Genomic DNA, 27,645 nt, shown 5'->3' with positions numbered 1-27,645 from the left:
TAATGGCAGGGTAGATTGCATTGCAAATACCTCAGGATTCGTTTTACAGGGAAAATTGAATTTGGCAGAGGTGATTCTTTCACCTCCTTCTGTGCCTTTGCTTTTCATGCCACTTCCTTGGCCCTCTCACACAGGATCTCTTGCCAGGGCAGGAATCAGCTAGAATGGCTTGGGGTAGCAGTCTCAGCCACAGCACTGCTCATAATAAAGTTACCCGAACACAGCGTTTCTCAAATGCAGCCATGGTTGCCGCATGTGGCCACCAGGGGCTTTTCTTGTGGCCACAGCCTCCTGGGCAGTGATTGGGAGGGGAGAGGAAAGGGGAGAGAAGCAGTGACTCCTCCCCTAGGCCACCAGCCGAGGTTGGACCCCGCCCCCCTCTGGAGCCAGAAACGCTGGAGGAGCAGGCAGTTGGGGTGAGTCTCCACCTTCCTGGGGCCGGTGGGGCTCAGGCTTCCGGCTTCAGCCCTGAGATGGGAGGTAGCAGGCTCCGGCCATGGAGTGGCAGACCCTGGCCTCAGGGCTTCGGCCCAGACCTGGGCTTCGGGCGCTGACCCCAGGCTCCTCACTCCCTATTGCCCTTGGCCCCTGCTGCCTCTCTACCCATGTCCCCATCCAGGGCTTAATTTGTCCCTCAGCATGCCAGGGCTGAGTAAATTTGCTGTGAAAACTGATATTTTTATGTTCGTATCAATTTTCACTGCCTCCCAGCTAGCTAGACGACTGCTTCTGTGAAAAGTGATATTAACAGACATACAAATATCACTTTTCACAGCAGCAGTCACTTTTCATAGTCAGTCAGAACCGGAGAGCTTCTTGTTTAGCCCCTTTCACTTCTGTTGGCACATGAACAGCAGCATTCTTTCTCCGTTCTACCGGAGCAGACTGCTACCCCAAGCCACTCTAGCCATTTACTAACTAGCAAGTCTAAAACAAAACAGAAACCAAAAAAGCAAAAGAAACAACAATAAAAGACGAGAACATGTGAAGCACCTTATTTTTGTTTCTATTCTGTTTAGGTCCAGTAAAGAACAGTACATTATTTTGATTGAGTTTGAAAAAGAAATCTTTACATAAATAAATTACAGTGATTTGAGTGTGTATCTGTGCATATTTATTTGTTTTTCCTAAAGTTAATTAAGTATTTTAGGAAAAAATTGTCAGAGCAGCCACCAATAAGTGTCGGTGGTCACACTTTGAGGCTATCAAAAAATGTGTTTTCCTTCCTTCACTGCTTCCAGGTGTCTCCCCCCAACACTGCTCTCTAGGCTCCCTGCTAATCTTCCCTTCCTAGCTCTGGAATGTGACATAAGCCCCCTTCCTCAGCCCTGCCTTTGCTCTCACCTCATAGTGTCCCAAGTTGTTCTCTGCATTGGGCTGGCCTCATCTGATGGCGGGGAGTTCCCTCAAGTCCCAGTGAGAGAATACTATGAAAAGTTCCCTGGCATCTCTTGGCCCTTACTTTACTTTAGCAGATACCTGTAGCAGATTGAACAAGCACCTGTTTCGTTTGTCCCAATTGGCATTTCCCCCAGTGTGGAACCTAGCTGGAACCCAAAGAGCAGCATCTGAAATATCCTCTTTTGTGTAATGTTTTTTACAGCTGCCCAAAGGACATAGCCACCTGTGCCCAAGTGAGTCAGCAGAAGGCTGAGGAGATCTACCGCTATATCCATTCTGGCTTTGACTTGCAAATGCTGCCTGAAAAACTTCACACCAAAGGGAAGAGTAACACGTAACAGCAACACACTGAGAGAAACACAAGTCTGGACTCTGGAACTTTGAGGCAATTTATTTTTAAACAATGCACTTTATTATTGTTGCATATGATTCATTGTAAAATATGTAAATAAATCGTTGCACAAAAAGTATATTTCTTTATAGGTGGGAGAGGGGATATTGAGTTGTGCTGCTGTGACAGAATGAGACAGTGAGTATCTACGATGTTGGTACTTAGGGGAAGCATTTGCTGGACCAGGTCCACTCTGGCCATCCCTCTCTCTCTCTCAACAATTTTTGGAAGAACACATCTGTCTTGCATGATAGCCTGTGTGGCTCTGTCCTTCTCTAGTGGCTGGTCCATACACAGGAATGAAAGAGTCTACTTCTGCCTCTGAGTTACAGAACCAGGCTTCTTTAATTTGGGCAGTAAAACTTCATGTGTTTTGCAAGGGGCATGACATTACATCTCAGCCCCTCCACTACAGTAATGAGATGGTACTTTCTTTTTTCAGAGCTAGATGTTACTTGTAAGGTGTTGCTGTAAGTATGTATGCCAAATATGGGCAGGGATCGTGTCAAACTTTCCCTGGCAGATGTCCATCATGTGGGCAAGCTGATCATTGTGTAAAGATGCCAAAATGATTTCCAGAGCCATCTGAATTCTCTCTGTCTCTTACTAATAACACTTATAGCTTATTATGACATCAGGGTTACAGCATTGTTACAGCTGAACTGGTTAATAATGGAGGCCTAAATAACTTGCCTAAATGAAGCAAGGTTGTCAGCTGAGTGGTAGTACACATGGCTCCTCTTGTCCAAAGCATGTAGGATTAACATGCTGTTCATGAATTCTAGCTACTTGTCCACGTAGAATGGTCTGGAACCGCAGCTGGACAGTGGTATTCCACAGGCAGACTAAAGCTGGGGCCTTTGCTTTGCTGGGTTATGGAAAGATAGTAAGCTCCCCCCCAAACTGATCCTTTCACATCTATTACATCTTCAAACTGAGTTCTCATGACAGGAGTAGAACCTGTGGTGGCTCATTGTACCCAGTGGTATTCTGCTCTTGAAACATTATTCAAATGCAGAAACATGATGTAAAAAGTTTCAATATTCCAGTGCTGATCCATTTGTCATTTTGTTCTTTGGCAATATGTATCCAGGAACCATTTGATGCAATGATACACACCAATGTTGGGGGCTTATTCCTTCACCCACTTACTTCCCTGGTCCTTCTCGCATGAACATAGAGCAACAATACCCGAAGTCCAAAGGTGCAAACAATTCGATGTTTATTGGGGTGAACTTCCAGCAAGCATGATTCCAGTTTCCTTCCTTAGTGTCCCCCTTCCCAGCTCTGACACCACAGAGCCTCACGCCTGTGTCCCCTGTTCCCATTCCCCCCCTTAACCAAACATGATTCCAGTTTCCCCACCCCCATTCCCTGTTCCCATTCCCCCCCTCCCCCGACACGCACTTCCTGATTGACTGCGGACTCTATAGTAAAACTTGAGTTCTGCTTAGCTATACCTTAACCAATCATTTTCCTGAAATTTAACTAACCAATCCCAATATATTGTAACATGATTATTTAACCAATTATATTCCACTACCTTAATTAGTTTACACCCAGCAAAATTAATTATACAGCAGACAGGAACAATCCCAGAACCAGACAGAGATTATACAGACAAACAATAGCAAAGTGGGAACTATAATGACAAAACAATACAGAAGTGAGGATTTCACATTCCAGCTATTGATAAGTGAGTTCTTGCCAGACAGGATGCTACCAAACTCAGTTTCCTTTTACATCTTCTAGGCCTCTGGAGGCGATGGGCATTCCCAGGACAGTATCCTAACAGCCCAATAGCACCTGATTTCAATGTGTGACTAGTTTGGAATGGGAGAATGTGAGCTTATGGCTGCCTCTTTTGCTTAGCCAAAGGCCTTATCCTAAGAACAGGGCCTCAGACTGTCACAGGAAGAGAAGGACCTTACAGCGGCAGACAGAGATTTTTGATTCTTTCTTTTATACCTCTAGAACTAGCCAAGTGATAAGAATACACCCACATTCTTAGAGTCTAGGCCTTTACAGACAGGCCTGAATATCTATATCCTAACAACCAGCAGGGCCAGTGTTTTCTGGCAATGAAAACGGAGTAATTTTGGGCATGTTAATTCAAAAAAATGCTAGAGGCAGCTATGTTGGAGAGATGGAGGACAGATGCTGGGCACAGAGGCCTCTATCCTAGAGCCAGCTGTGTGCAGGGGAGGACAGATGCTGAGCACAGGGGTACAGCCAGGCCAGTTGTTTGTGGGGGAGAGGGGTGAGGTGCCGTAGACGTTGCCGAGAGCAGGTGGGAGCACCATCCACTCCGCAGTATAGTGAGAGAGCTCAGCATCCTGCTGCCAAGTGCCCTGCCCACCCAGGGGAAGCTCCATGGTGGTTTTGCCAAGCCCAGGCTTGTGTGAGGAAGGGAGAAGCTGGTGGTGAGTCGGAATAGCAGCCACAGCCCAGCCTCTGCCCTGGGAATGAGTCAGGTGTCTCTGGGCAGAAATGGGGAGGGGAGGGAATGTGACCTTATATGCCCCACCCATTCTGACTTGCAATTTTGGAAATGAAGACATAATAATACAACAAAACATAGCAATAGCTGCAATTTCTGGAAAACACTAGCCCTAACACCAGGGAACCATGCTCAGCATGTTGCTGCCACCTTGTGGAAATCGGGGGGGGGGGGGGAGATCTATTAGTAGATGTCTTCCCTTGCTTAATATTAGGAGGATGAGTGAAGATAAAGATTTTTAAGAAAGATTATGCTAATGATATCTCAGTGAAAGCCTTCCTGTTTCTTTTCCACAGCAGCCAGAGTTTGATTTCAGAAAGACTATTGTATGGATTTTAAGGTAAGCAACAAAAGTAGAAATCCTTGCTAAGTTATTATTTCTAACACATGGTACTGAAGACCCAGTTGGCCTTTCTAAAACCCATTTGTTCATCCCAGGCCCCGCTGTGTGCTGCAGAACAAGTTACAGTAAAGCATGGTAATAGTGTTGGCCTCCATAAGCATTGTGGTTTGCATTTAGTTCTCATAACATAGAGCAGATGTTTGGTTACACTGATTCATGTTTAAATTTTGGAAAATGGCTCTACCCCATTGCAGTAAAATCTCATGGTAGGTTCTTTTAAATGGCATAGCTTATTGTTAGGGCCCTACCAAATTCATACTCCAATTTGGTCAATTTCACAATCATAGGATTTTAAAATCTATAAATGTCATGATTTGATATTTAAATCTATAAATGTCATGGTGTTGTAACTGCAGGGGTCCTGACCCACAGGGTTTGCAGGGACAGGAGGCACAAGGTGATTGGAAAGGGGGATGGGGTATTGCCAACCTTACTTCTGCACTGCTGCTGGCAGCAGTGCTGCCTTCAGAGCTGGGCAGCTAGAAAGCAGCAGCTGCTGGATGGGAGCCCAACTCTGAAGGCAGAGCCACCGCCAGCAGCAGCACGGAAGAATGGCATAGTATGGTTTTGCCCGTAGGGCTGTCAAGTGATTAGAAAAATTAATTAATCATGCTGTTAAACCATAATAGAATACCATTTATTTAAATAGTTTTAGATGTTTTCTTTTTTCAAATATTGATTTCAGTTACAACACAGAATACAAAGTGTACAGTGCTTGCTTTATTATTTTTATTACAATTATTTGCACTGTAAAATGATAAACAAAAAATAGTATTTTTCAGTTCACCTCATACAATACCGTAATACACTCTTTATCATGAGAGTGAAACTTACAAATGTAGATTTTTTTGTTACGTAACTTTACTCAAAAACAAAACAATGTAAAACTTTAGAGCCTACAAGTCCATTCAGTCGTAATTCTTGTTCAGCCAGTCATTAAAACAAACAAGTTTGTTTACGTTTACAGGAGATGCTGCTGGCTTCTTATTTACAATGTCACCTGAAAGTGAGAACAGGTGTTCTCATGGCACTGTAGTAGCCGGTGTCACAAGATATTTACGTTCTAGATGCATTAAAGATTCATATGTCCCTTCATGCTTCAACCACCATTCCAGGGGACATGCGTCCATGCTGATGACGATTCTGCTCAATAACGATCAAAAGCAGTGCAGACCGATGCATGTTTACTTTCATCATCTGAGTCGGGTGCCACCAACAGAAGGTTGACTGAATGCATCCAATGAAGTGAGCTGTAGCTCACGAAAGCTTATGCTCAAATAAATTTGCAAAAAAGAAAAGGAGTACTTGTGGCACCTTAGAGACTAAGTTAGTCTCTAAGGTGCCACAAGTACTCCTTTTCTTTTTGCGAATACAGTCTAACACGGCTGCTACTCTGAAACCTGTCAAATAAATTTGTTAGTCTCTAAGGTGCCACAAGTACTCCTTTTCTTTCAACAGAAGGTTGATTTTCTTTTTTGGTCGTTCGAATTCTGTAGTTTCCACATTGGAGTAGTGTTCTTTTAAGACTTCTGAAAGCATGCTCCACACCTCGTCCCTTTCAGATTCTTAAACCTTGGATTGAGTGCAGTAGCTATCTTTAGAAATCTCACATTGGTACTTTCTTTGCTTTTTATCAACTCTGCTGTGAAAGTGTTCTTAAAACGAACAACACGTGCCGGGTTATCATCCAGGACTGCTATAACATGAAATATATGGCAGAATGCGGGTAAAACAGAGCAGGAGACATTGCACTCATTGGAGGAGAATTGTCACAAATTTAATTAACAGGTTATTTTTTTTAACGAGTGGCATCAGCATGGAAGCATGTCCTCTGGAATGGTGGTCGAAGCATGAAGGGGCAGACGAATGTTTAGCATATCTGGCATGTAAATACCTTGCAATGCCAGCTACAAAAGTGCCGTGCAAATGCCTGTTCTCACTTTCAGATGACATTGTAAATAAGAAGCCGGCAGCATTATCTTCTGTAAATATAAACAAACTTATTTGTCTGAGTGAATGAGTGGACTTGTAGGCACTAAAGTTTTACATTGTTTTATTTTTGAGTGCCATTACATAACAAAGAAAATCTACATTTGTAAACTGCACTTTCATGATAGAGATTACACTACAGTACTTGTATGAGGTGAATTAAATACTATTTCTTTTATTTTATAGTGCAAATATTTGTAATTAAAATAATCAAAAGTGAGCACTGTACACTTTGTATTCTATGTTGTAATTGAAATTAATATATTTGAAAATGCAGAAAAACATCCAAAATATTTAATAAATTTTGATTGGTATTCTATTGTTTAATGATATGATTCAACATGATTATTTTTTAGACAACTGCAATTAGTCAACAGCCCTAATTGTTATCCTTACTTTTCTGCGGCTGCCTGTAGAGCTGAGCCCTCACTAGCAGCTGCCACTCTCCAGCAGCACAGAAGGGTGGCAGGGTATTGCCACCCTTACTTCTGCACTGCTGCTGGCAGAACGCTGTCTTCAGAACTGGGGCTAGCAGCTAGCAGCTGCTGCTCTCTGCCATCCACCTCTGAAGGCAGGTCAAAAGGTTGGCAATACCATGACCCCCTTACAAAAACCTTGCAACCCCCAGCAAACCGCTTTTGGGTAGGGTTCCTCTGTTTGTGAAACACTGATCTTCTCCATGAAATGAGTATAGTATAGGGTAAAAGTACACAAAAGCCCAGATTTCAGTCTGTGATGTGTTTTTCATGACCCTACTTATTTTGCTCCTAAGCTCTTCACTCTCCCTTCAAAAAGGAACAAAGCTTTAACTGTTACCATGGAAGGTAAAGTGTATAGAACTATGTAACTCTTTCCCATAGAGAGTGTGTAGAAAACTAGAAAGTTTGAACAGCTGTTTGGGGGGGGGGTAAATGTGTGCTAAATCAAGAGGAAAGATGGTGAGCCCTAAACCCATATTTAGGGTTCCCAGAGCATACTTAGCAGTGGTTTGCAGTCAAGCTGTCAGGGCATATATTGAGTGGGGTCCTGCCAGGATCTGTTTTGGGTCCGCTTCTGTTCAATATCTTCCTCAGTGATTTAGATAATGGCATAGTGCGTACGCTTATAAAGTTTGCAGACCATACCAAGCTGGGAAGGGTTGCAAGTGCTGAGGAGGGTAGGATTAAAATTCAAAATGATCTGAAGTAAATAGGATGAAATTCAATAAGGACAAATGCCAAGTACTCCACTTAGGAAGAAACAATCAGTTGCACACACACAAAATGGGAAATGACTGCTTAGGAAGGAGTACAGCAGAATGTGATCCAGTATGACCCCCAGATCCCTAGCTAAATGTGAGTGAATAGTGTAACACTCTTGCACACAAGCAAACAACATTCTGGAATATATTAGCAGGAGTGTTGTAAGACGTAAGTAGTAATTCTTCTACTCTGGCCTCAACCCTAAGCAAGCCTCTAATTACCAAAGCAATGGACTAGCTTCCTTACAGCAAGCTGTTTCCTACAGCAGCCACAGCTCCTGCCTCAATTTGTTCCACTGTTAACTAAAATCTGTCCCAGCACCTGCCTGACTTTTCTGTTTTAGTGGTATCTTCTACCCCTGTTCTTCACTCTCTAATCAGGCAATAGTCCAGGAAATAAGTTAGTGTGGCTCAAAACTCTACTTTACTCAAGTACTTCACACAAATTTTAAGTTTAAGATGTTTGTTTTAACTCTACCCTTTCCATTCATATTTTGTGAATTCCTAATGAACTTGCTCCATCAGTTACCTAAAGTGAAATATTTTTTTCCAACTGAGATTTAAGTCCTACCTAACAGCTTTCTAAAAAGGTCTGCTGCTGTTGTGGGCACAAATGCAGGAGGTCTAGGTAAAATCTCTCTAATGGTGAAATTGGTTGATTCCAATCCCCTCAACTAGCATACCACAACCAAAACTAGACATCTGAACCTCATATAACTGTAGGTTAAAACAAGTTGAATTGCCTTTTGTTTGCCCTTCATTGGGATATGTAGAAGCATCCCTCAGCCTATCAGAGTGTAGTGTAGAACAGGTTTCAGAGTAGCAGCCGTGTGGTTTTTTTTTTTCCACCAAATGCATCCGATGAAGTGAGCTGTAGCTCATGAAAGCTTATGCTCTAATAAATTTGTTAGTCTCTAAGGTGCCACAAGTCCTCCTTTTCTTTTTAGTGTAGAACAGACTTGCAGTCTGTGATATCAGTCAGCAGTTATATGAAGTGGTGGGGCTTTAATCCCTGCCCTGTACCAGGGAGTCTGGCAAAGTCGGCCTACACCTCAGGAGGGAGAACAGAACTAATCCTCACAGCAAGCTACAGAAACAGATCCTTAATTAAGCCCCCTAGCTTTGTATAAAGCTAGACTCTGCCTATGGAAATACCAGATCCCCTGGAGGTGATAGCAGGGTTACAATATCAGTGGGTAGGTACAAGAAGTGGCAGGGCAAGTCCTATAGCTTATTGAAGTGGGCACTGCTAAGAAGGGAGGCATGCCCAACCTTCCTCCATCCTGAGAAACATTAAGTTGGGAACCCTGCCCCAATTCACCCTGCACTATTAAAGACAGAGCTAGAGGAAAGTAACAGCTACACTCAGCTTGTGGCAGTTAGGAACAGATTAAGGCTCACTACAGTGAAATCCTCCCTAGATGGTTCTGAGGATATCACAACTAGGCAGAGAGATGCACCTGCTGTCAGGCCCTAGGTGCTGAAAAGTAGGACTTTTTTTTTTTTTTTTTTTTTCCAAAAAGCCTCATATACAGATCCTACATGGCCAGAGATCCCTCCTCCTCCCAATTTAAAAAGGCTTTATTAAAAAAAATTCTACATACTATCTGAAGGGTACAGGTTTACAACCTTAAGCAGCTGCTAATTAACTGATATTATAATTACACCTTTAAATCATTTACTGTAACAGTGACATGATCACGAAACAGTTTGAGACATTTGAAAAGCATTGAGAAGAGTTATTTAATAAAAATACAGGTGGTTTCAGTATAGGAAATTAAAAGGCCATTTCATTACAAACCCTATTGGAGGTTTATTACACTACCATTTTTAAAACATCATTTTTACCTTAAAAGGAAAAACCAAAACTTTTGACACTAATTGGTATTTTATAAATTTTCCCCAGAAGAGGAAGTGAGAGATACACCTTGAATTGGGACAGAGTTTCAATTTACACAGAAGATCAAGCATTACTAATCTCATCAACAGGCATGAATGAAACAAGACTAACATAATTGGACACCTTAAAACACTACAGGCCAAGTATCAGTGTGTGAAGGCCAAGTATGGGAGCACAAGTTGAAAGGGGTGGCTGAAGCCCCTTGGAATATTTTGCCCTTTAATTCAGTAAAAGAGTTAAAGTGTTAAACTATTTACAACCATGGACTTAGTTAAGTAGAAAAATAGGAATCTTCTTGCTCTTCTTCATCAGACCGCTCTGCTGCTTCACCTACGAACAGCTTCCCTATAACAGAGTCATTCACTGCCCCTGCAACAAGGAAAGCATTGGGAGGAAAGGTGACTGGAATAGAAGAGCGCTTATAGAAGTCAGATACAGCAAGTGCAAGCAGGTGAATTGCTGCCGATTTTGCTCCAGCAGAACAACTTTAGGGAGCATGCTACTGCACTCCTAGCTTGAAGGTAGCAATCATCTTCAACTCAGCATCTCAAAGGATTAGGCCTGAAATGAGGAAAAGCAGCAAGGATAACTCACCTTGATCAAAGGCAAATGTGGTGGTTCTTCCAGAGGCTGGAGTGGTAAACACAGTTCGAGCCTGATTTAAATGACAGGGGGAAAAGTTTACACAGCTTTGTACCATTTTTGCATCAACTATAACGAAGATACTAGTTCACTATTAGAATGCAATTATGTGTGGTGTAGGGCCCCATTCAGTAGCTGACCTCAGAGACCATCCACCAGATTGTGTCCTCCAGGTGAGACAGATGGGGGAAACACCTACTTTGTGAATCCCAGCAGGGCTTTGATGTGACCTAGGTACCAGGAAGCAGTTGATTTTGCACATGCCCACCGGACGGAATTTAGGTGCCTGGGAATTTAGTACCTATGGGGTGAGGCAGCAGCTGAGCTTGAGTTTGGAGAAATTTTAGGCACTTAGGGGTAGATTAACAAAGAAACCTAGGCATTGTGATCTGGAACATTGCCACGCCTAACTGGGTAGGTGCCAAGAAAATCAGGGATTCACAAAGCCCGACTTTTGCAGCTACATGCTGAAATGGAGGAAGCAGCACCTGAGAACGGGATTTACAAAAATCAGCAGATTAGGTCATGGGAAGTGCCAACATGAGGTGCCTATCACCAAGAGAGGGGCAGGGCTTAAGTCCAGGCTACAGGAAGGCACTTCCCTCAGCTTCAAACACTTTGATGGCATTAGGCACTTTTTAATTTTTAATTGTAAGAGGAGCTCCCTCAACTTTTATCCCAGTGGTTAGGGTACTCACCTGGGTAGTGGGAGAACCTCTGGTTCAAATTTCTCCCATGCCCTCCACAATAGGGAGCAGGGATTTGAACTGAGATTACCACCTCTCAGTTGAGTGCCCTAACCACTGGGCTATGGGATACTCTGAAGGGGGAATCCCGCAGGCTCGCCTGTTGAAGCTGTTCCATTGTGGATACCTGATGTTTAAAAAAAAAAAATCATTAGATTGGGGGACTGGACCTTCCCAGGTGAGTGCTCTAACTACCAGACTATCGCATCGCTAATGCTTTCTCTCTCTCTCTCTGGCTACATGATTCTTTCTTTATTTAAACCATAGTACAACAGCTTCAACAGGAGAGACAGAGGGAGCTCCACATCAGAATAGCTCATAGCTCAACAGTTAGAGCAAATGTGAGAGCTAGCAGATCCCAGCTCAAAACCTTCCTTCCCCTCAGCTGGAGGAGTCTCCTACATCCCAGCTGAGAACTGTGACCACTGGTCTAAGAGTTTTGAAGGAGGCCTTCTGTTGTATAAGCTTCCTAGAGGGGTCTGATTCAGTAAGGGAGCTTATCAGACAGGGCTTTGAGGCTAATTAGGTATTTATCTGCCTCTTTTTTCCTAGTTTTTGCATCGCTCTGAGCCTTAGGAAGCTGGATGCCTGACCTGGTGATGCAGTGCACATACTCAGAGGTGGATACAGACACTTGGGGAATTTTTACTGCAAAAATTTAAGCACCAAACAAGTTTAGGTGGCTACAGGGTTTGGGGGCATCTGTGAATCCCCATGCAGCCTGATTCTGGTATTTAAGTACCCACACCGCTTCCCGCAGCTCCCATTGGCCAGGAACAGCAAACCACAGCCACTAGGAACTACAAACGGTCAATGTAAATAAACTGTCTCACAGCCTGCCCAGGGATTACCCTGACAGGCCACAGGTTGCTCACCACTGACCTATAGGGCTACACAGCAGCTGATCACATGTTCTGAGGAGCTACATTTTGGACTTTGGCACTTAAAGTGCTAGTTAGGTTCCTAGATCCCTTTGTGGCTCTAGCTCCTAGTGTTTCTGAATTTAGTCAGAGAATTGCCATTTTCTGGCTAGAAGTTGTTTTCTCCAACATACAGTTTTGAAGACTGGGAGCTTTTACTATAACAAGTAGGCCTACAATTACAGCTTTGCAATTCTGGGATTTTTCTGATTCCATTCAGCAGGAGGAATAGCGCACAGGGACTAGGGCTACATACTCCATGCTGGTTTTCAGTTCAAATTACAGGAAAAAATTATTACCGATTTCTTCTTGATGTTGCCCCAGGTACCCTTCTTGCCTTGTGTGTTCTTCTGCATTCTAAATACATACTTGTCATAGTCATGCCTGTAAATACAAAGAGGTCAGTCAGTATTATTGGTGCATCTACTCTGTAGATTCCAGTTGGTACAATTACAGCCATTAGAAATGAGTTACCCCGTAGGCAGAAAGGTAACCAAACCATTTTAAAGGAAAACTGATACCATATTTAGTCTTTTTTAAAAAGCCAGCACTATAGGTCTGTGCATGAATTGTATGATAAAGGCTATAAGTAACACAGCAGTCAGAACGTGCGACAGCTCTCTGAAGTGAGAGACCAGCGAAACAGTCAGCACCCTCCTTTAAAAATATAGTGCTTATCCCTGCCCTTCACAAGTTAGCACTAGCTAAGCATAGCATCCCAGAAGCTGCTTCTTCCTCAGTCAAGCCTGGAAGTGAAGCCTTTTGTATTAGCCACTGTCGTAGGAGTTCTACTTCAGGACTTCTAGGAACTGCTGAGGGTTCTCAACCCGCTTTGGCCAGGTCTACACTACAAACTTTTGCTGGTATAATAATATTGGTTAGGGATGCAGTTCTTTAGGACATTTTTATACCAGCAAAAAGCCCTACTGTACACTGTGTAGATGCAGTTATACTACCAAAAAAGTCCTCTGTCGTAGATCATAAAGCCAGAACTGTGACCTTCTCAACTGGTCTCCGTGCATAACACAAGTCATAGAATTTCCCTGCAATAAATTCCTGTTTGAATTAAAGCAGATCTTGACTTAAAAATTGCTAGTGATGGAGATTCCACCACAACCTTGAATAAGTTGTTCCAGTGGCTACTTATCCTCACTGTTTTAAAGTCTGAATTGGTTTAGCTTTAACTTCCAGACCATGGAACTTTTCCCAGTATAAACTGTCTCCCACTAGAGGGGTTTGCCAGCAGAGCTATCCCAGCTAACCTTTTCCTAGAATTCTCTGGGGTGGCGGGTACTGTGCTACCATCTAAGCCTTATCCACAGGCTGTTAGGATTACCTTAGACTTGCAGATATATGTAATGGAGAAAGAGGAACCATCAAATGGCCGATAGCAACTCAAACCCAATTTTTACCTTAAAAAGAACCCCCTCGCCCTCCACACATGAATGAATTGAAAGGCGCTCAGATACATTGGCAGTGGACCTCTAACAAAAAACCCCACACCACTACATATTTCATCACTACCCTATGCTTCATGTTTTCCACACTTAAGATGCTTTTTTTGCACTTTTTAATTTCCCGATTGGTATGAAGGAATCTAGTTTGGAACTAAAGCTAAAAATACTTGAAGTGATACAAGTGAAATGCTGTATTTGGCTCTTAAATCATCTTTAAATGCTAACATTCTGTTCCTCCTTTTTACAAATTGCCTAAACACAACACTCATGGCTCCCCCTTCCAAACAATCAATTTGCAAGCAATTGAAAATGACAAGTTCACTTCTGAACCAAATTTCTTCAGATTTTTTGAAGAAATTCCACTGCCAGCACAAAGACCCTGCTAAATATGAAGCTCAATCACTAATCATACGAGTGAAAATGGGCAATCAATTCATCAATTTCTTAGATGTTTATTTTCAAATTCACATAGTTCAAATAGCATGAGCAATTTTGTTAAACATCTCTCTGTCCAACCAAAAATATACAGGAATACAGGATTTCCTATGCAGGAGCCTAGCATGCATGCAAAACCAATATCCTAGCTCCAACAATTGCCTGTTACTGATGTTTTAGAGGAAGGGGGAAAAAAAAAAGCACACAAAACCAAAGAAATATAACAATGTACCTGAACAACTACAATTAAACACAACAGGAACTTACTGTTGTGTCCTTACAGTATCTTTCAAATGCTGGGTTTTTATTTAAGATATAAACTCTTGGTATTCACCTCTAACACTTCTTGGACCTCAGCTCTGAAGCATGGAGACAGTTTTGCTAAGTCTTAATTAAATGTTCCAATTCGCATTTCCATAAAGCTGACACATGCTTAATTCCAGGGTGCCATCCAAGCCAGCTTCAAAATACTAAATTTCTTAAAAGTCTACTCTTTGGTTGTAAAGTTTAAACACTTGGCGAACGACTGCAATTTATATGAAAAAAGGTAGAGCCTGAACAGTGCAGTTACCTATGGAGGTGGTGGAATCTCCATCCTTAGAGGTTTTTAAGGCCTGGCTTGACAAAGTCCTGGCTGGGATGATTTAGTTGGGGTTGGTCCTGGTTTGAGAAGGGGGTTGGACTTGATGACCTCCTGAGGTCCCTTCCAACCCTAATCTTCTATGATAATGCCCATCAGAACCTGCTCACCGCCTTTCAAGTAGAAAGACATAACTGAGAAACTCTTTGTGGCATTACACAATGACCAGCAGCAGCAGATTGTACTCTTACCTGTTGATAGATCCCAGCATGCCAGGGCTAATATGATCACACTGAGGGGTTTTTACCAAGGGGAAGACAGCTGAGGAAGGTGTGATTGGATTGCTGTCCATAAGCTGGAAGACATCATCATCTTGGCTTTCCCGAAATGTTGGGAGCTACAAGAAAAATCACATCATCGTCGTCATCAATGAACTAGCACTTTTAGAAACCTATTCATCTGGGACAGTGAATTAAAAATGCACCTTACTTATTCTGCTTTCCCCTCTGTAGTCTCTTGTTAAGGAGCACAGATGAAATAGCCTGCAGCCAAATGCTTTTTTATTTGGACAGCAAGAGCCACAGCACTTTTTTTTTTTGTTTTAGCAGACACCAAGAATATTGGACTGGGTTTTGAGAGTAAGATGGGAAGAGATTTAAAAGTTCTCTTAAAATTTTATTTAGCAACTTTCAAGGTATTTCAATCCATATTAAGTTTTCCTTGGCACGAGATGGATTTGGTTTTCAAATAAGCCTCAATTCAGCCTCTTTTTATGCACTCACAATTTTACATGTGCACTTTTTAAAAACTAATGGCTGCTGTCAGGTTTATGCTTGTAAAGTCTGTCTGTACACACGGGTTAAGGCTTGAAAAGCATGCATGCAGGTGTATGTACACACAAAGGGAATACCCATCTTTAAAAAAAAAAATAATCAGACCACACAACTGTGGAATTTTTCCATCAACTACTAGTCACACAGAAACCTAGCCATCACTTTGATCTCACTTACAGAATAAAAATTCTAACTGTAATTACAGGGGGCAGAACCTCCAGACAGTTTTATTACCTGCCTCATTTTAGATTTATAAGAATCTTCCCTTCATATTCAACCTGTCTTCAAACAAGCGCTAAAACAACATCTTTCAAAACAGTCTCTGAGCCATAGCCAGATCTGGAAGTGAATTGAAAGGGACATAACATGTCCTGAAAGGGAAAGTATTGCTAGATTTCATGTCACCTCTTCAAATTTGCCCAAGAAAGTCAGATTAGAGTAGTAGCTGGGAAAACTGTTACCATCAAGGTTCTTGAAGACAGTGCACCAGGATTTATTTGAGGGGCTACGTGACAAGAGGAGGCTGGGGAAATAAGCCTTGTAACATTGTTATCCGTAGCTTAAAGGAACCTATTCTAGCTATTTCTTAGACTCTTCTTCGGAAGTTCAAGTCTCTGCAGTACTTTTGATTGAAGGCCAGACGCTTGCAGCAGCCAGGCATGGCTGGGAGCATATCTAGGAAACCCAAATTGCCAACACTAAGCCATAAGTGGTCAAAGATATAAGCCCTTTCTCCCAACATAAAAGTCACTGACCTATGATCCAAGAAATTGAACGGGCAGATTTTTAAAATAGAAGATTCGATTTAATATATTTTTTTAAATTACAGATTTACCTTTACTCTTCTATTCTGTAGCGGTGTTGCAGTGAAAATATCATCATGGTCATCCTTTGGCAAATGCTCCAGGAAGTCCCTCATCTGTTGTTTCCTTTTAAACGTTCCCACCTTAGCAGTTATCATTACCGGTTGTTTCTTATCTGAATCTGCCAACATATTACATTTGTTCAGAGGTATTGGCTATGTTATTTGGCCTTACAGATTATTAGTTATAGACAATACTGTTGTGATGCACAATCCACAGTTTTACGATCTTTTGAGTCTTCCTGCTCCCTGTACTTCTAGTTTCTATAGAATTTACACACGAAAAGAAAAGTCTAGCCCTTATCTCAATTGGATGTTGACTCTGCAGCTTTATGGCAGCATTGTAAACATCAATTTTTTTAGCTATTTTATTGGGCAATTAAGCAGAAATAGTCTTTGTGTTTGCATATCAGATATGAAAGACATTAGGTTTCTGTTGTACAGAATCTGTGAGCTCAGGTGCCTTTGGCTTCATTGCATCTCAGATCTTCTGTGCAATAGACTGAGCAGACCTGAGATAGATTCAGCAACTTCTGGAATGCTCATTCCAGAACTAACTATGTACAATTCAATGAGGAGTCCACCCTCTGCGGATCTGAAGCCATTTAGTTCTCACAGTTGATAAATTACAGTTTGAGTATTTAACATTAAAGCTTCAAAACAGAGATGGGGACTAGCAAATGGGAGATGGTGTAATGGGTTGTGGAAGTAGGCATGGAACACCACACTGCTACCCAGCAGACGACCTGCCAGGAGATGTCCGCTAGGGAGGCAGATGTGGTTGCTTGTGCCCACAATGAGTGTGTCATAATGGCATCAGGTGGCAGGGTGCTGGACTACCTACAGCACTCGCAGATGCAGCCTGAGACCCATTTTGAAATTCATTGGGAGGAGAGGGTTTGGCCCCTGAAGCAGTCAACAATGGCTACGAACAGTCTGGGAGAGGCCTGAAAGAAGCAAGTTCTGAGCAGACAAAGCCAGTGCACGGCGGACATCAAGGGAGCGAAGAGTCCTGTTTGCAGGAGTGGAATGCGGCTCAGGATGGAAAACTGGAAGGTGAACAAATCAGCTGAAGAAGAATTCCGACACCACCTTTGGGAGGAACGTGGGATGCAGACATAAGGAAACCTTGTCCCTATGAAATACAGTGTGCGTTTGTGGGGGTGGGTGGGTGTGCAGTCAGCTATCATGGCTGCCAATTTGATGACTCTCCTGGCCAAAGTGATAGCCATGAGGAAGGTTACCTTCTTGGAGATTTCAGAGTAGCAGCCGTGTTAGTCTGTATTCGCAAAAAGAAAAGGAGTACTTGTGGCACCTTAGAGACTAACAAATTTATTAGAGCATAAGCTTTCGTGAGCTACAGCTCACTTCATCGGATGCATTTGGTGGAAAAAACAGAGGAGAGATTTATATACACACACACACAGAGAACATGAAACAATGGGTTTATCATACACACTGTAAGGAGAGTGATCACTTAAGATAAGCCATCACCAACAGCGGGGGGGGGGGGAAGGAGGAAAACCTTTCATGGTGACAAGCAGGTAGGCTAATTCCAGCAGTTAACAAGAATATCAGAGGAACAGTGGGGGGTGGGGTGGGAGGGAGAAATACCATGGGGAAATAGTTTTACTTTGTGTAATGACTCATCCATTCCCAGTCTCTATTCAAGCCTAAGTTAATTGTATCCAGTTTGCAAATTAATTCCAATTCAGCAGTCTCTCGTTGGAGTCTGTTTTTGAAGCTTTTTTGTTGAAGTATAGCCACTCTTAGGTCTGTGATCGAGTGACCAGAGAGATTGAAGTGTTCTCCAACTGGTTTTTGAATGTTATAATTCTTGACGTCTGATTTGTGTCCATTCATTCTTTTACGTAGAGACTGTCCAGTTTGGCCAATGTACATGGCAGAGGGGCATTGCTGGCACATGATGGCATATATCACATTGGTAGATGCACAGGTGAACGAGCCTCTGATGGTGTGGCTGATGTGATTAGGCCTTCTTGGAGATGCGAGAGGGAGCACATTGCCAGAGGTTTTGAAGGGAGGTGAAGAGGGAAAGATTAAAGTCCCATAGATACACAGCTTTAAGTACCTGAGGGAAGCTGTTGAGAAGGCCTCTCGTGAAGTGAACAGTGGTGGGGTCAGTGTAAACAGAGTCTACTTCCATGGGAGGGAAGGAAGGCATTAAGTGCCTCCAAAGGAACCCCAACAGAGCTGAGGGCAAAGCCTGACATTTTGAGCCTTAGGAGGTAATCCAGGAGGACAGGGATGGATATGGCTGGTATGTGGGCCACAGGTGTACCAGTACCAAGCCAGCAGCGCCAGGTCATATGCCAGGGGGTGAGATGCGTGGGTACAGGAGTCTGAGCTTCTCCTGGAAGCAGGGGAGAATATCAGGTCCATGTCAGAGAAACTCTTGGAGCCTGACGAAGCCTCTGGGAGTGGTGGAGTCGTTGGTACAGGGGTTCCGCAACACACAGCCTGGAAATGCTGCTTCTGGAGCAGGGACGGTTCGTCCACCAGAGTGCATGGTTCGATTGTAACAAGCAGCCAAGAATGCACGTCGGACAGTTTGAGATGCACCAATGGGAGAATGGGTTCACAATGTCCTGGAGTACAGGGAATGTCCCTGTGAGCGCCCGAGGCGGGCGGTGATGTCTGTGGTACCAAGTGGGATGACAAGTGTGGAGATGCTGGCGGCATGGATGGTGCGCACCCTGGTGAGCAGTTCAGGCAGGCGGCCTTATCTTCAGAACAAGGAAGTTTAGGCTGCTGCAAATGTTGTGCACCACTTCCATTCTCACTGGACTAACAATATTACAGGATTTATAGACTAATGTTATTAGATTCTATTCAGCAGAGGCTATACTGGATTAAATCCAATGCATCACTATCAATTTACGTACTACACATGCAAAAATGCCACTTCTGTGTAAAAAGTCTACCTGCTTAATGTGGACTGAATTAAAAAAAACAACTGCTTGAAAAGTCAGAAAAATGAAGAAATAGAAGGAACATGCATGATTTGGGCAGAAAGGCCAGTACCTTTTTGTCCTTTTTTATCTAACACAGTCTTTGTGGCATGCTTTTTGGAACCTTTTGTCTGATGCTCTTCCATATATTTCTGCTGGCATTCTTCCGCAGATCGAGTACCCAAAGCCATTGCTACATCCAACCAAAAGCCATTCTTGTGTTTTGGAAAAGAAGCAACAGCCCTGTAAAGAGAGCAAAACATTTAATAATCTATAGCCAGAAGAAATGGGTTGAACTACATGTTCATTCAAAAGTCAAACCTCTGATCTACAAAAATCATAAAACATACTGAATCTAACATTTAAATTGTTAGGTTTAAAAAAAATGAAATCAAATTTTATAAAAGAAACTCCTTTCCTTAGGAATGTAGAAATTGCTAGACCAGACCAATGGTCCTTCTAATCCAGAATCTTGCCTCTAACAGCAGGCAGTGCCAGAAAGTCTGGAGGAAGGTGTAAAACCTTCATAACAGACAATCATGCCGTGACCTGCACGTGGGCGGAGGTTCTTTCTAATCTCAGGAAGAGTAGTTTTTTGCACCCTGAAACATGAATTTATTTCTGTTTTAAGTTTTGTTTTGGGGGTTTTTTTGTTGGTTTTTTTTTTTTTTTTTTTTTACCTAAAATAACTGTAGTCATTCTTATTATTCACAGAAGTGTCAAATCCTGCTCAGGTTTCAGAGTGGTAGCCATGCCAGTCTGTATCAGCAGAAACAAGGAGGAGTCCTTGTGGCACCTTAGAAACTAACAAATTTATTTGGGCATAAGCTTTCGTGGGCTAAAACCCACTTCATCAGATGCATGGAGTGGAAAATACTGTAGAGAGATATAAATACACAGCATATGAAAAGGTGGGAGTTGCCTTACCAAGTCAGGGGTCAGTGATAACGAGCCAATTCAATTAAGGTGGAAATGGGCTATTCTCAACAGTTGACAAGAAGGGAGGAAAAATCACTTTTGTAGTGCTAATGAGTTCCATGTAATCAAGGTAGCCCATTTTAAACCGTTGACAAGAAGGTGCGAGTATCAGCAGGGGGAAAATTAGTTTTTGTAGTGACCCATCCACTCCCAGTCTTTATTCAGGCCTAATTTGATGGTTCTTGGCCTCATTAATGCCTTGTGGCAACGAGCACCACAAGTTCATTTCCCTGTAAATTTTAAGTGTTAGTTGGTTTTTTTTACGTCCCCTTCCTATTGTATTTGGAGAGAGCAAATGGTAGTTCCCATTCATCTTTCTCTATCTCATTCATTAGTTTGCATGCTTCTATTATGTCACCTCTTATTCACCTGCTCCTTTAACTAAACAGTCCTGAGCTCTCTAAATTTCCTCATGTGAAAAATCTTTCACACTTAGAAACATCAGCACATTCAACTGAAAAATTAAAAAAAATCTAATTTCTGTGGGTTTTTTATACAACATATATTGTTTACTTTTTGCATATCAACTCCCACAACAAAAGTAAGTGAATTTTTATGTTGTTTCTAGTCATTTTAAATTTCTAGCTTTCCGGCACTGGCATAATGCTATAATATGTGTGAGCTGCAAACCCTGTAAAAAAACAGGAGACTCATGTTAAAGAAATATTGGTTTAAATCAAAATGTAAAGGTTTTGCATAACTTATTTTACCAAAACCTACATTGTCTGTGTCTTTCATTTCAAGTTTTATTATTATTATTTTTTTTTTAGGTGTACAGGATTGTATTGTCTGGAGAAATACTCAAAGTTCACGGTCTTTTTTTTTTTTTTTTAAAGTCTGAAAAAGAAAGTTCCAAATTTAAGAAACAGATAAGGACTGAAAATGAAACATGAAAAACTTGACCAGAATAGTCTAAGCACATATTAAACACACACTATTGTAATTGGTACGTCTTACTCTACCTTGACTGAGAAGTAATCAAAGCGATGCTAAGCTAATCTAAATGCTCAAGTCTAATACATTGCTTAAAAGTCCAGGTAAATTGCTGTTTTTGTTACCAAGCGTAACTGCTTGCCTGTGTAGTTTCTGTAGTTCTCTCTCAGTCCAGTCTTCAGTTGCACCTGGAAAAAACTCCAAGAAATTCTGCACTTCTCTCTTGTCAGATTCCTTTGACTTCACCGCTGAAGACTTTGTACTGGTGGTAATCTTGCAATCAGGTTTTTTGGCAGACACTTTTGATTTCTTTTTTTTTATTTGAAATTCTCTATCACAGTCTTCTGTCTCGGTTTCTGACTCAGACACGTACGTCGGAGGGTTAATACTCGCTTTTCTTGTGTTTAGTGTCCTGTCAATCAAAGGGGCACTGCTGGACCCACCAGCAGGAGCCTTCGCTTTAGGTTCCACTTCTGATTGTTTCTTCTGGTCAGACAGATCTATCCTTAACTGTCTGTTGTGAGAGGAAGCGGCTGCAGAATTTTCTATTTTTCTTTGCTCCGAGGATTTTTTCTTTGCATCACTCTGTGAACTCTTAGCATCGGAGGAAGATTTATAATTATGAATCTCTCTTTCCAAAGAGGATTTTGTTTTCCTTTTGATAGACAGAGGGATATCTTCATTGGAGTCTTCCTCATCCTTGCTTGAGGATTCTTCCATAGACAGTTTGTCTTGGCAAAACTGTTTCAGTGACCTTAGAGAATACTTGCAAGTCTTTAGCTCTCTCCTTGAGTTTGTTTTGCAATTTCTGGTCTCAATTCCATATTTTGAAATATTTTGCTCTGCATTTTTTTCTGCAGTCTGGCTATTATATGTTAGGTTATTTTGATACAGCTTTTTATGCTTCAAGGGTGTCAACACAACAGTCCTTTTATCGATATTATTAAGTTCAGCTTCAGAGTCACTTTCATCAGGATCTGAAATAAAACGTCTAGGGTCTCTTTTGTCACTGGACCCAATTTCTTTTTTGAAATTTGCTCTCTTCTCATAGATTTTTCCTAAAATAAAAAATATATACAGGTTTTCACATACACTAAAACACGTTTTAGATGTGATGTAGCATTGCACACTGTTAAACAACTCTACCTTACGCCCCCTACAGCAGCTACATTGAACCCCTTGTACAATTGTTAAAGCTGGATGCTCCCTTCCACTTTTACTGGCAGAATCCAGTGGAACAGGATTGAGGCAAACAGCAACTCCCTAGTGTGCAAATCCCCTGACTCCACAGAAGCCTCTCCATCAGACTAACAGGAGACTAGGGTTCCAGAGGTCAGGAGGGTGTCATCAGTTCATGCTGGGCTAGGAAGTAGCTGCCTTAAGAAGACAGCTTTCCTCCCAAACATACAGAAATAATAATGTAAAACCAGGGGGAATTAGTGCCGCTAAGCAGCGTTAACTCTGACTCTGTACTATCCTGTCCCAAACATGAAAAAGATATGGACAGGCAAGCTACATCACCTTGCATGGACATCCCTTCCAGGTGGTGGAAGAGTCAATTGCCCAGCATTTGAAGGCTATGGTGCTACCTCATATTTAACATGAGCATTAGTTGAAAACTCCACCAGGTGAATATGGCAAACTTTTCTGGGCTGTCTGGTCCATCTCGGGAGTTATGCTTCAGGAAGGTACAATGTAGTCCTATGGGCCCAATTATGCAGTCTTGCATATACTTCAGTTTACTGAGACTCCACTGAGAAGGCTTATATTTTCAAAACCCTTCTAGAAAGTCAGATGCTACCTAGTATATGTGTTAGGCAGTATGGTCCAGCCGTCAGGACACTTGAATGAGGAGACAGGAGACCTAGGCTCTTTTTCTGGCTCTGCCCCAGACCTGCTGCAGGACCCTGGTCAAGATACTTAACTTTTCTGTCTTAAATATCATCCCCATTTTAAAGGGGGAAACTGATTTTCCTTTGTGAAATACTTTGAGATCTATGGATGAAAAGCATTAGATAAGAGTTAAATATATCAATTATGTTGGAAGACATTTTCATGCTAATAACTTATTGTGTATTGCACAGATCAAAGAGAAACATGGAATATTTTTTTCCCCAATCTACACCATAAACACATTTTCCCGTCTTTATGTTTTTCAGTTAGGTACAGTAAGAAATTATATAGAATAGCCTCACTGCACATTTCATACTCACGGAAGTGAGCAGTAAAAATATATTTCAAGTTTAATTTAAACAACCCAATTATCAGAAAATAGATACAGTTCAGTTATTAAGATTTTATGGCTAAGAGGCTTGGGAAGAGGTGTTAATAAGTAAGGCTTGAGTGGTACCATGTTCAGACTATCAAAGAACATGGAAGTTCCTTTTTTTCCTGGAAGGAAATGTAACTTCATGCTCAAACAAAAAATTGAAAAAAGTATAAATTTCCAGCAGTCATAGTAAATGTAGAAAAAGTCACAGGTTCATTTTAAAGAAGACTGACAAGTGAGGAAGAGAGGCCTGGAGCGGGTGCGTGCCTGATATTGAGCCCACACCGCACTCACCCTGGGCAGCGGCGGCTCCTGTTCCCCACAGACCTGGACCCAACTCCCTACTCCAGGTGGTGCAGCCTAGTGCACAGGTCGATAGCACCGCTCAGGTTTCATAGGGACACAGGAATCACCACTCCCAGGGTTGAATATGGGGAGAACTCACTCTCTCCCCACCAGGCCTTCCTCTCTTCATGGGTGCTTTATTAAAATCACAGACAGAGAAATCATGGTGTCCGTGACTTTTCCACTGCTGTGACAAACTTGCAGCTCTAGTCAAAAACAAGTGCAAGATGGTATGTCATCCTGATCCCTGAAAGCCCTTTCAAATCCACCTTGCTTACACAAGCCAACCTACTTGTAACAAGCAAGGCAAGGAGGATTTGAACCCCAAAAATCTCAGCCACCAAGTAAGCTGACAGCCTGTTCTAGATCACAGAGGACACGTTGCACTCATTATATCTGTCTCTTCAAGTTCTTGTATCAGGACATGATATTTCAATTGAGAAGAATCCTTCTCCCTCAACTGCTTAGGGACACATTCTGCTCCCAATGGGAGCCCTCAGGTCATTACAGAAGCAGAATTGGTCCATTAGGAAGTAGTTCCATTTAAAAATGCAAACACCCTTCTGCTCACAACAATGGGGCAGGCAGGCCTGGCCAGGGACACGGCTCCTCATACAAAACAAATCTGCTAGGTTTCAGTTAAGTGTACCCAATTAATAGAATCCATCCGAACTGCTGAGTAAATTAAGACTATCAAAACCACAAAGAGAATCTTAAAGAGTTAATTCCAACATGAAGGAACTGAACAAACATGGAACATAAGAAAGTCAATAGAAAATGCTACCATTTTACTCAATCTAAATCATTCAGCGACATGAGTTTTATTTTGGATAAGACCCAGCGAAAATAAAATATTCTCTTCACGCAATAAAGAATTCTATATGAGAGGCTCTAGTTGTTTCAAAAAGGACACTAACTTTTGTTTTTAAACTTAGTTTTATGGATTTACTGTATATTTCCCAAAAGACTTAAAAGTTGATGATCGAATGTACTTTTTCCTATTCACGCAGACTACTTACTTTCTGCTCTTCATTCAGTTTGAAAAGTGAAGCTAGATTGATGAACTTGTTTATTTTTTCCTTTTTCAGTTGTCACACACTGACAACTCCAAGTCTTATATGTTCAGATTCACAGCATAGTAACAGAAATCTTAATCAACCTGTTTCCATTTCAATTTATGACAGATAGCAAATCTGTCTATTCATGAAGTTCGTATCCCCTCTCTATTTTCACACCACCTATCTATCTTTTGGGCATAAAACTAGTAGACAGTGTTGCTTTAATTATTAAAAAAAATCAACTGGCAATCAAGATAGAAAAAAGTTCATAGCATCTAGCATCAACACCATCGTAGTGGTTTTGTTATAGGCCCACATTTAATACACTATCTTCCCCATTTACAATTACTTCAGGGGGGGAAATGCACTTCATAGCTTGCAAACACATGGCCATTCTTACCTTTAGATTGGCTTTTAGTTATTCCTTCACTGGTCTCTGTTGTATCCTCTCTGTTGTTCTTTGGAGAGCTGGAAATGGTTTTCTTTTTGGCTTGTTTACTACTACTACATACCTTGAAAAATAAGAAAATAAATGTGTCTGCCAGAGATTCTACACATCAGCTATAGTAAAACCAGTATGGAACAAGCAGCTGTAAATTCTTTGTGTTGCACTCTAAGATGGAGGGGTGGAGGCATTAGTAATAAACTATATGGCACCGTATTTTGCTATACTGCATCAGTAGTATTTTGTAAATGTTTACCCTCATACAAATTCCACATGGGACACCACAGTGAGACCAAAATAGTAGATCAGATTTCCTTTAATTTATAGGACCACTGTAACTAAGAAAGAGTCTCAAACTGAGGTCCATGGAGCCATTTATATCACGATGGTAAAGCAGCAATGGCACCAGCTAGCTATTACAGCAAAGTCCAGTCCTCTTAAGGTTTCGAAAGGCTTTTTAGATCAATTAAGCTTAAAAAAAAAACCCAAACAAAAACAAAAAACCATAACAGCAGCCCCATTTAAGCCCATGCACAACTGAGAAATAACAGCATCTTCCTTTCACTTAAATTCAGCCATGATCAAATTTGCCAAGACTTATCCAAACTGCAAAGTGACCGGGGAAGATCAGACCAGAAAGAGCTACAGGAGAAGAGGGAACATTTGGTCCTAATGAAAGTGAAGTCCTCCACCCACTGAGGAAATTAAATTAAACAGCACAGATAAAAAACGTTGATACCTACTGCACTGGCATGAGTTTATTTTCATCTTCTCTCTTTAGTGCTGTCCTAATATTACATTTTTAATATAATCAATATAGTTGTGGAATGAGCATTTTGAGGTTGCAAAGGAATCTCTCTCAGGTGCTTATATGGTACCCATTACCATAGTATGAGAGCGCCTCACAATCTGATGTATTTGTGACTGGTTCCTTCCAGGGTACCACGTGGAACTGAGGTATCACTGAGCCCTAACCCACCAGCCTGGGCTCCCTCTCACACTGTGCCGCTGTGACAAGCTCCAAAGCCCTCCAGCCTGCACTTTCACCAACATTCACACAGGTAGGGACACACCCAACTGCAGTTACATGCAGACTCTCTAACCACCAGCTTCCCAGCCTAGGATCTCAGAGCAGTACTGTCCTGCCCTGCTCAAATCTGGCCAGACTATGGGTTTAATGCCTGGTCCGCCTCTCCCTCAATGTAAAGAGAGCAATGCACACTTGTGGTAATCAAGCAGAGATTTTCCCCCAAGCACTCCAGTGAAAGCTCACTGGTTTAGATTAAAACATAAAATAAATGTATTAACTACAAAAGATAGGTTTTAATTGATTTTACGTGATAGCATACAGATCAAAGCAGATTACTTAGCAAATAAACAAAAACTGCAAAGTAAGCTTAATATCCTAGATAGGGTGAGAATCTGCTATTTTCATATCAAATCTAACTGATGGTACATGCTGACTTGTAGGTTCTTAAGGCACAAGCTACACTTGCTTTGCAGCTTGGAATCCCCAGATGTTTCATACACAGGCTAGAAATCCCTTTAGCCTGGATTCAGCACTTCCCCCAGTTCAGTCTTTGTTCCTCAAGTGTTTCCAGGGGTCTTCTTGTGTGGGAAGTGAAGAACCCCAGATGATGTCACTCCCTGTCTTATATAGCTCTAGCATATGGCGGGAACCCTTTGTCTCAAAGCTTTGGCTTCCAGACCAATTTGTGGAAAAATACTGATATCCCAAGATGGAGTCCAGAATCATGTGGCCTGGTCACATGTCCTTGTAGAGCATAGCAGCCATTACTTACGTGCTGCCTGGAGAGTTCTCAGGAAGGCTCATCCAGTGGGCAATAAGCTTCTCCTAAGGCCAACTGGTCTTTCTAATGGCTCCTTACCCTGAATAGGCCCTTTACAACCAGCTATTTAGACTAGTGGGTGTTACCCAGGTATAACAACATTTGAAGTACAGATACATAGTCAGTATTTATAACTTCAGATACAAAAGTGATACACGCATGCAAATAGAATAATTGTATTCAGCAAATCATAACTTTCCCCATGACATCTCACATGACTTATCTTATACAAAATGCATCATAATTATGCCATAATCATATCATAATAGAACTATGAAGAATACGGGGTGCAGTATCACAGTATTTATCCTCACAACTCCCCTCTGAGATAGCACAGCCCTTTTATCCCCATTTTACTGATGGAGAACCGAGGCACAGAGAAACCCAGGGCCAGATGTTCAAAAGGGATTTCAGGTGCCTACAGAGGCAGATACCTGGCTCTTTAGGCACTTGAAAATCCAGCCCTAAATAACTTGCCCAGGTAATACAAGGAGTC

The 27,645-nt window shown here is 41.8% G+C and overlaps 2 protein-coding genes across 11 annotated transcripts in view; one reads left to right on the top strand and one right to left on the bottom strand.

Moving 5' to 3' along the window:
- FANCM (FA complementation group M) overlaps positions 1–27,645 on the top strand; it is a 177,876-nt gene that overhangs the window by 144,875 nt on the left and 5,356 nt on the right. For 4 of the 7 annotated variants that reach the window (XM_038406214.2, XM_038406212.2, XM_043515942.1 and 1 more), the window contains 2 exons: positions 1,604–4,632; positions 26,238–26,360. In XM_038406214.2, coding sequence (XP_038262142.1) covers positions 1,604–1,739 — 136 coding nt within the window. In that variant the 3' untranslated portion in view covers positions 1,740–4,632; positions 26,238–26,360. Of the gene's footprint in view, positions 1–1,603; positions 4,633–11,764; positions 16,586–26,237; positions 26,361–27,645 lie in introns of those variants that run through there. The other 3 variants (XM_043515940.1, XM_043515939.1, XM_038406213.2) reach the window with 3 other exon arrangements.
- MIS18BP1 (MIS18 binding protein 1) overlaps positions 9,190–27,645 on the bottom strand; it is a 34,130-nt gene continuing 15,674 nt past the window's right edge. The window contains exons 10-17 of one of the 4 annotated variants that reach the window (XM_038406218.2): positions 25,255–25,366; positions 21,325–22,240; positions 19,345–19,514; positions 16,273–16,421; positions 14,856–15,001; positions 12,432–12,516; positions 10,419–10,479; positions 9,190–10,193 (exon numbers count right to left, since the gene is read on the bottom strand). In XM_038406218.2, the coding sequence (XP_038262146.1) occupies positions 10,096–10,193; positions 10,419–10,479; positions 12,432–12,516; positions 14,856–15,001; positions 16,273–16,421; positions 19,345–19,514; positions 21,325–22,240; positions 25,255–25,366 (1,737 nt within the window). In that variant the 3' untranslated portion in view covers positions 9,190–10,095. The other 3 variants (XM_038406222.2, XM_038406224.2, XM_038406221.2) reach the window with 3 other exon arrangements.

This window comes from Dermochelys coriacea, chromosome 6 (assembly GCF_009764565.3).
Source record: "Dermochelys coriacea isolate rDerCor1 chromosome 6, rDerCor1.pri.v4, whole genome shotgun sequence".
Lineage (NCBI taxonomy): Eukaryota > Metazoa > Chordata > Testudines > Dermochelyidae > Dermochelys > Dermochelys coriacea.
This window is presented reverse-complemented; position numbering and strand designations above follow the sequence as displayed.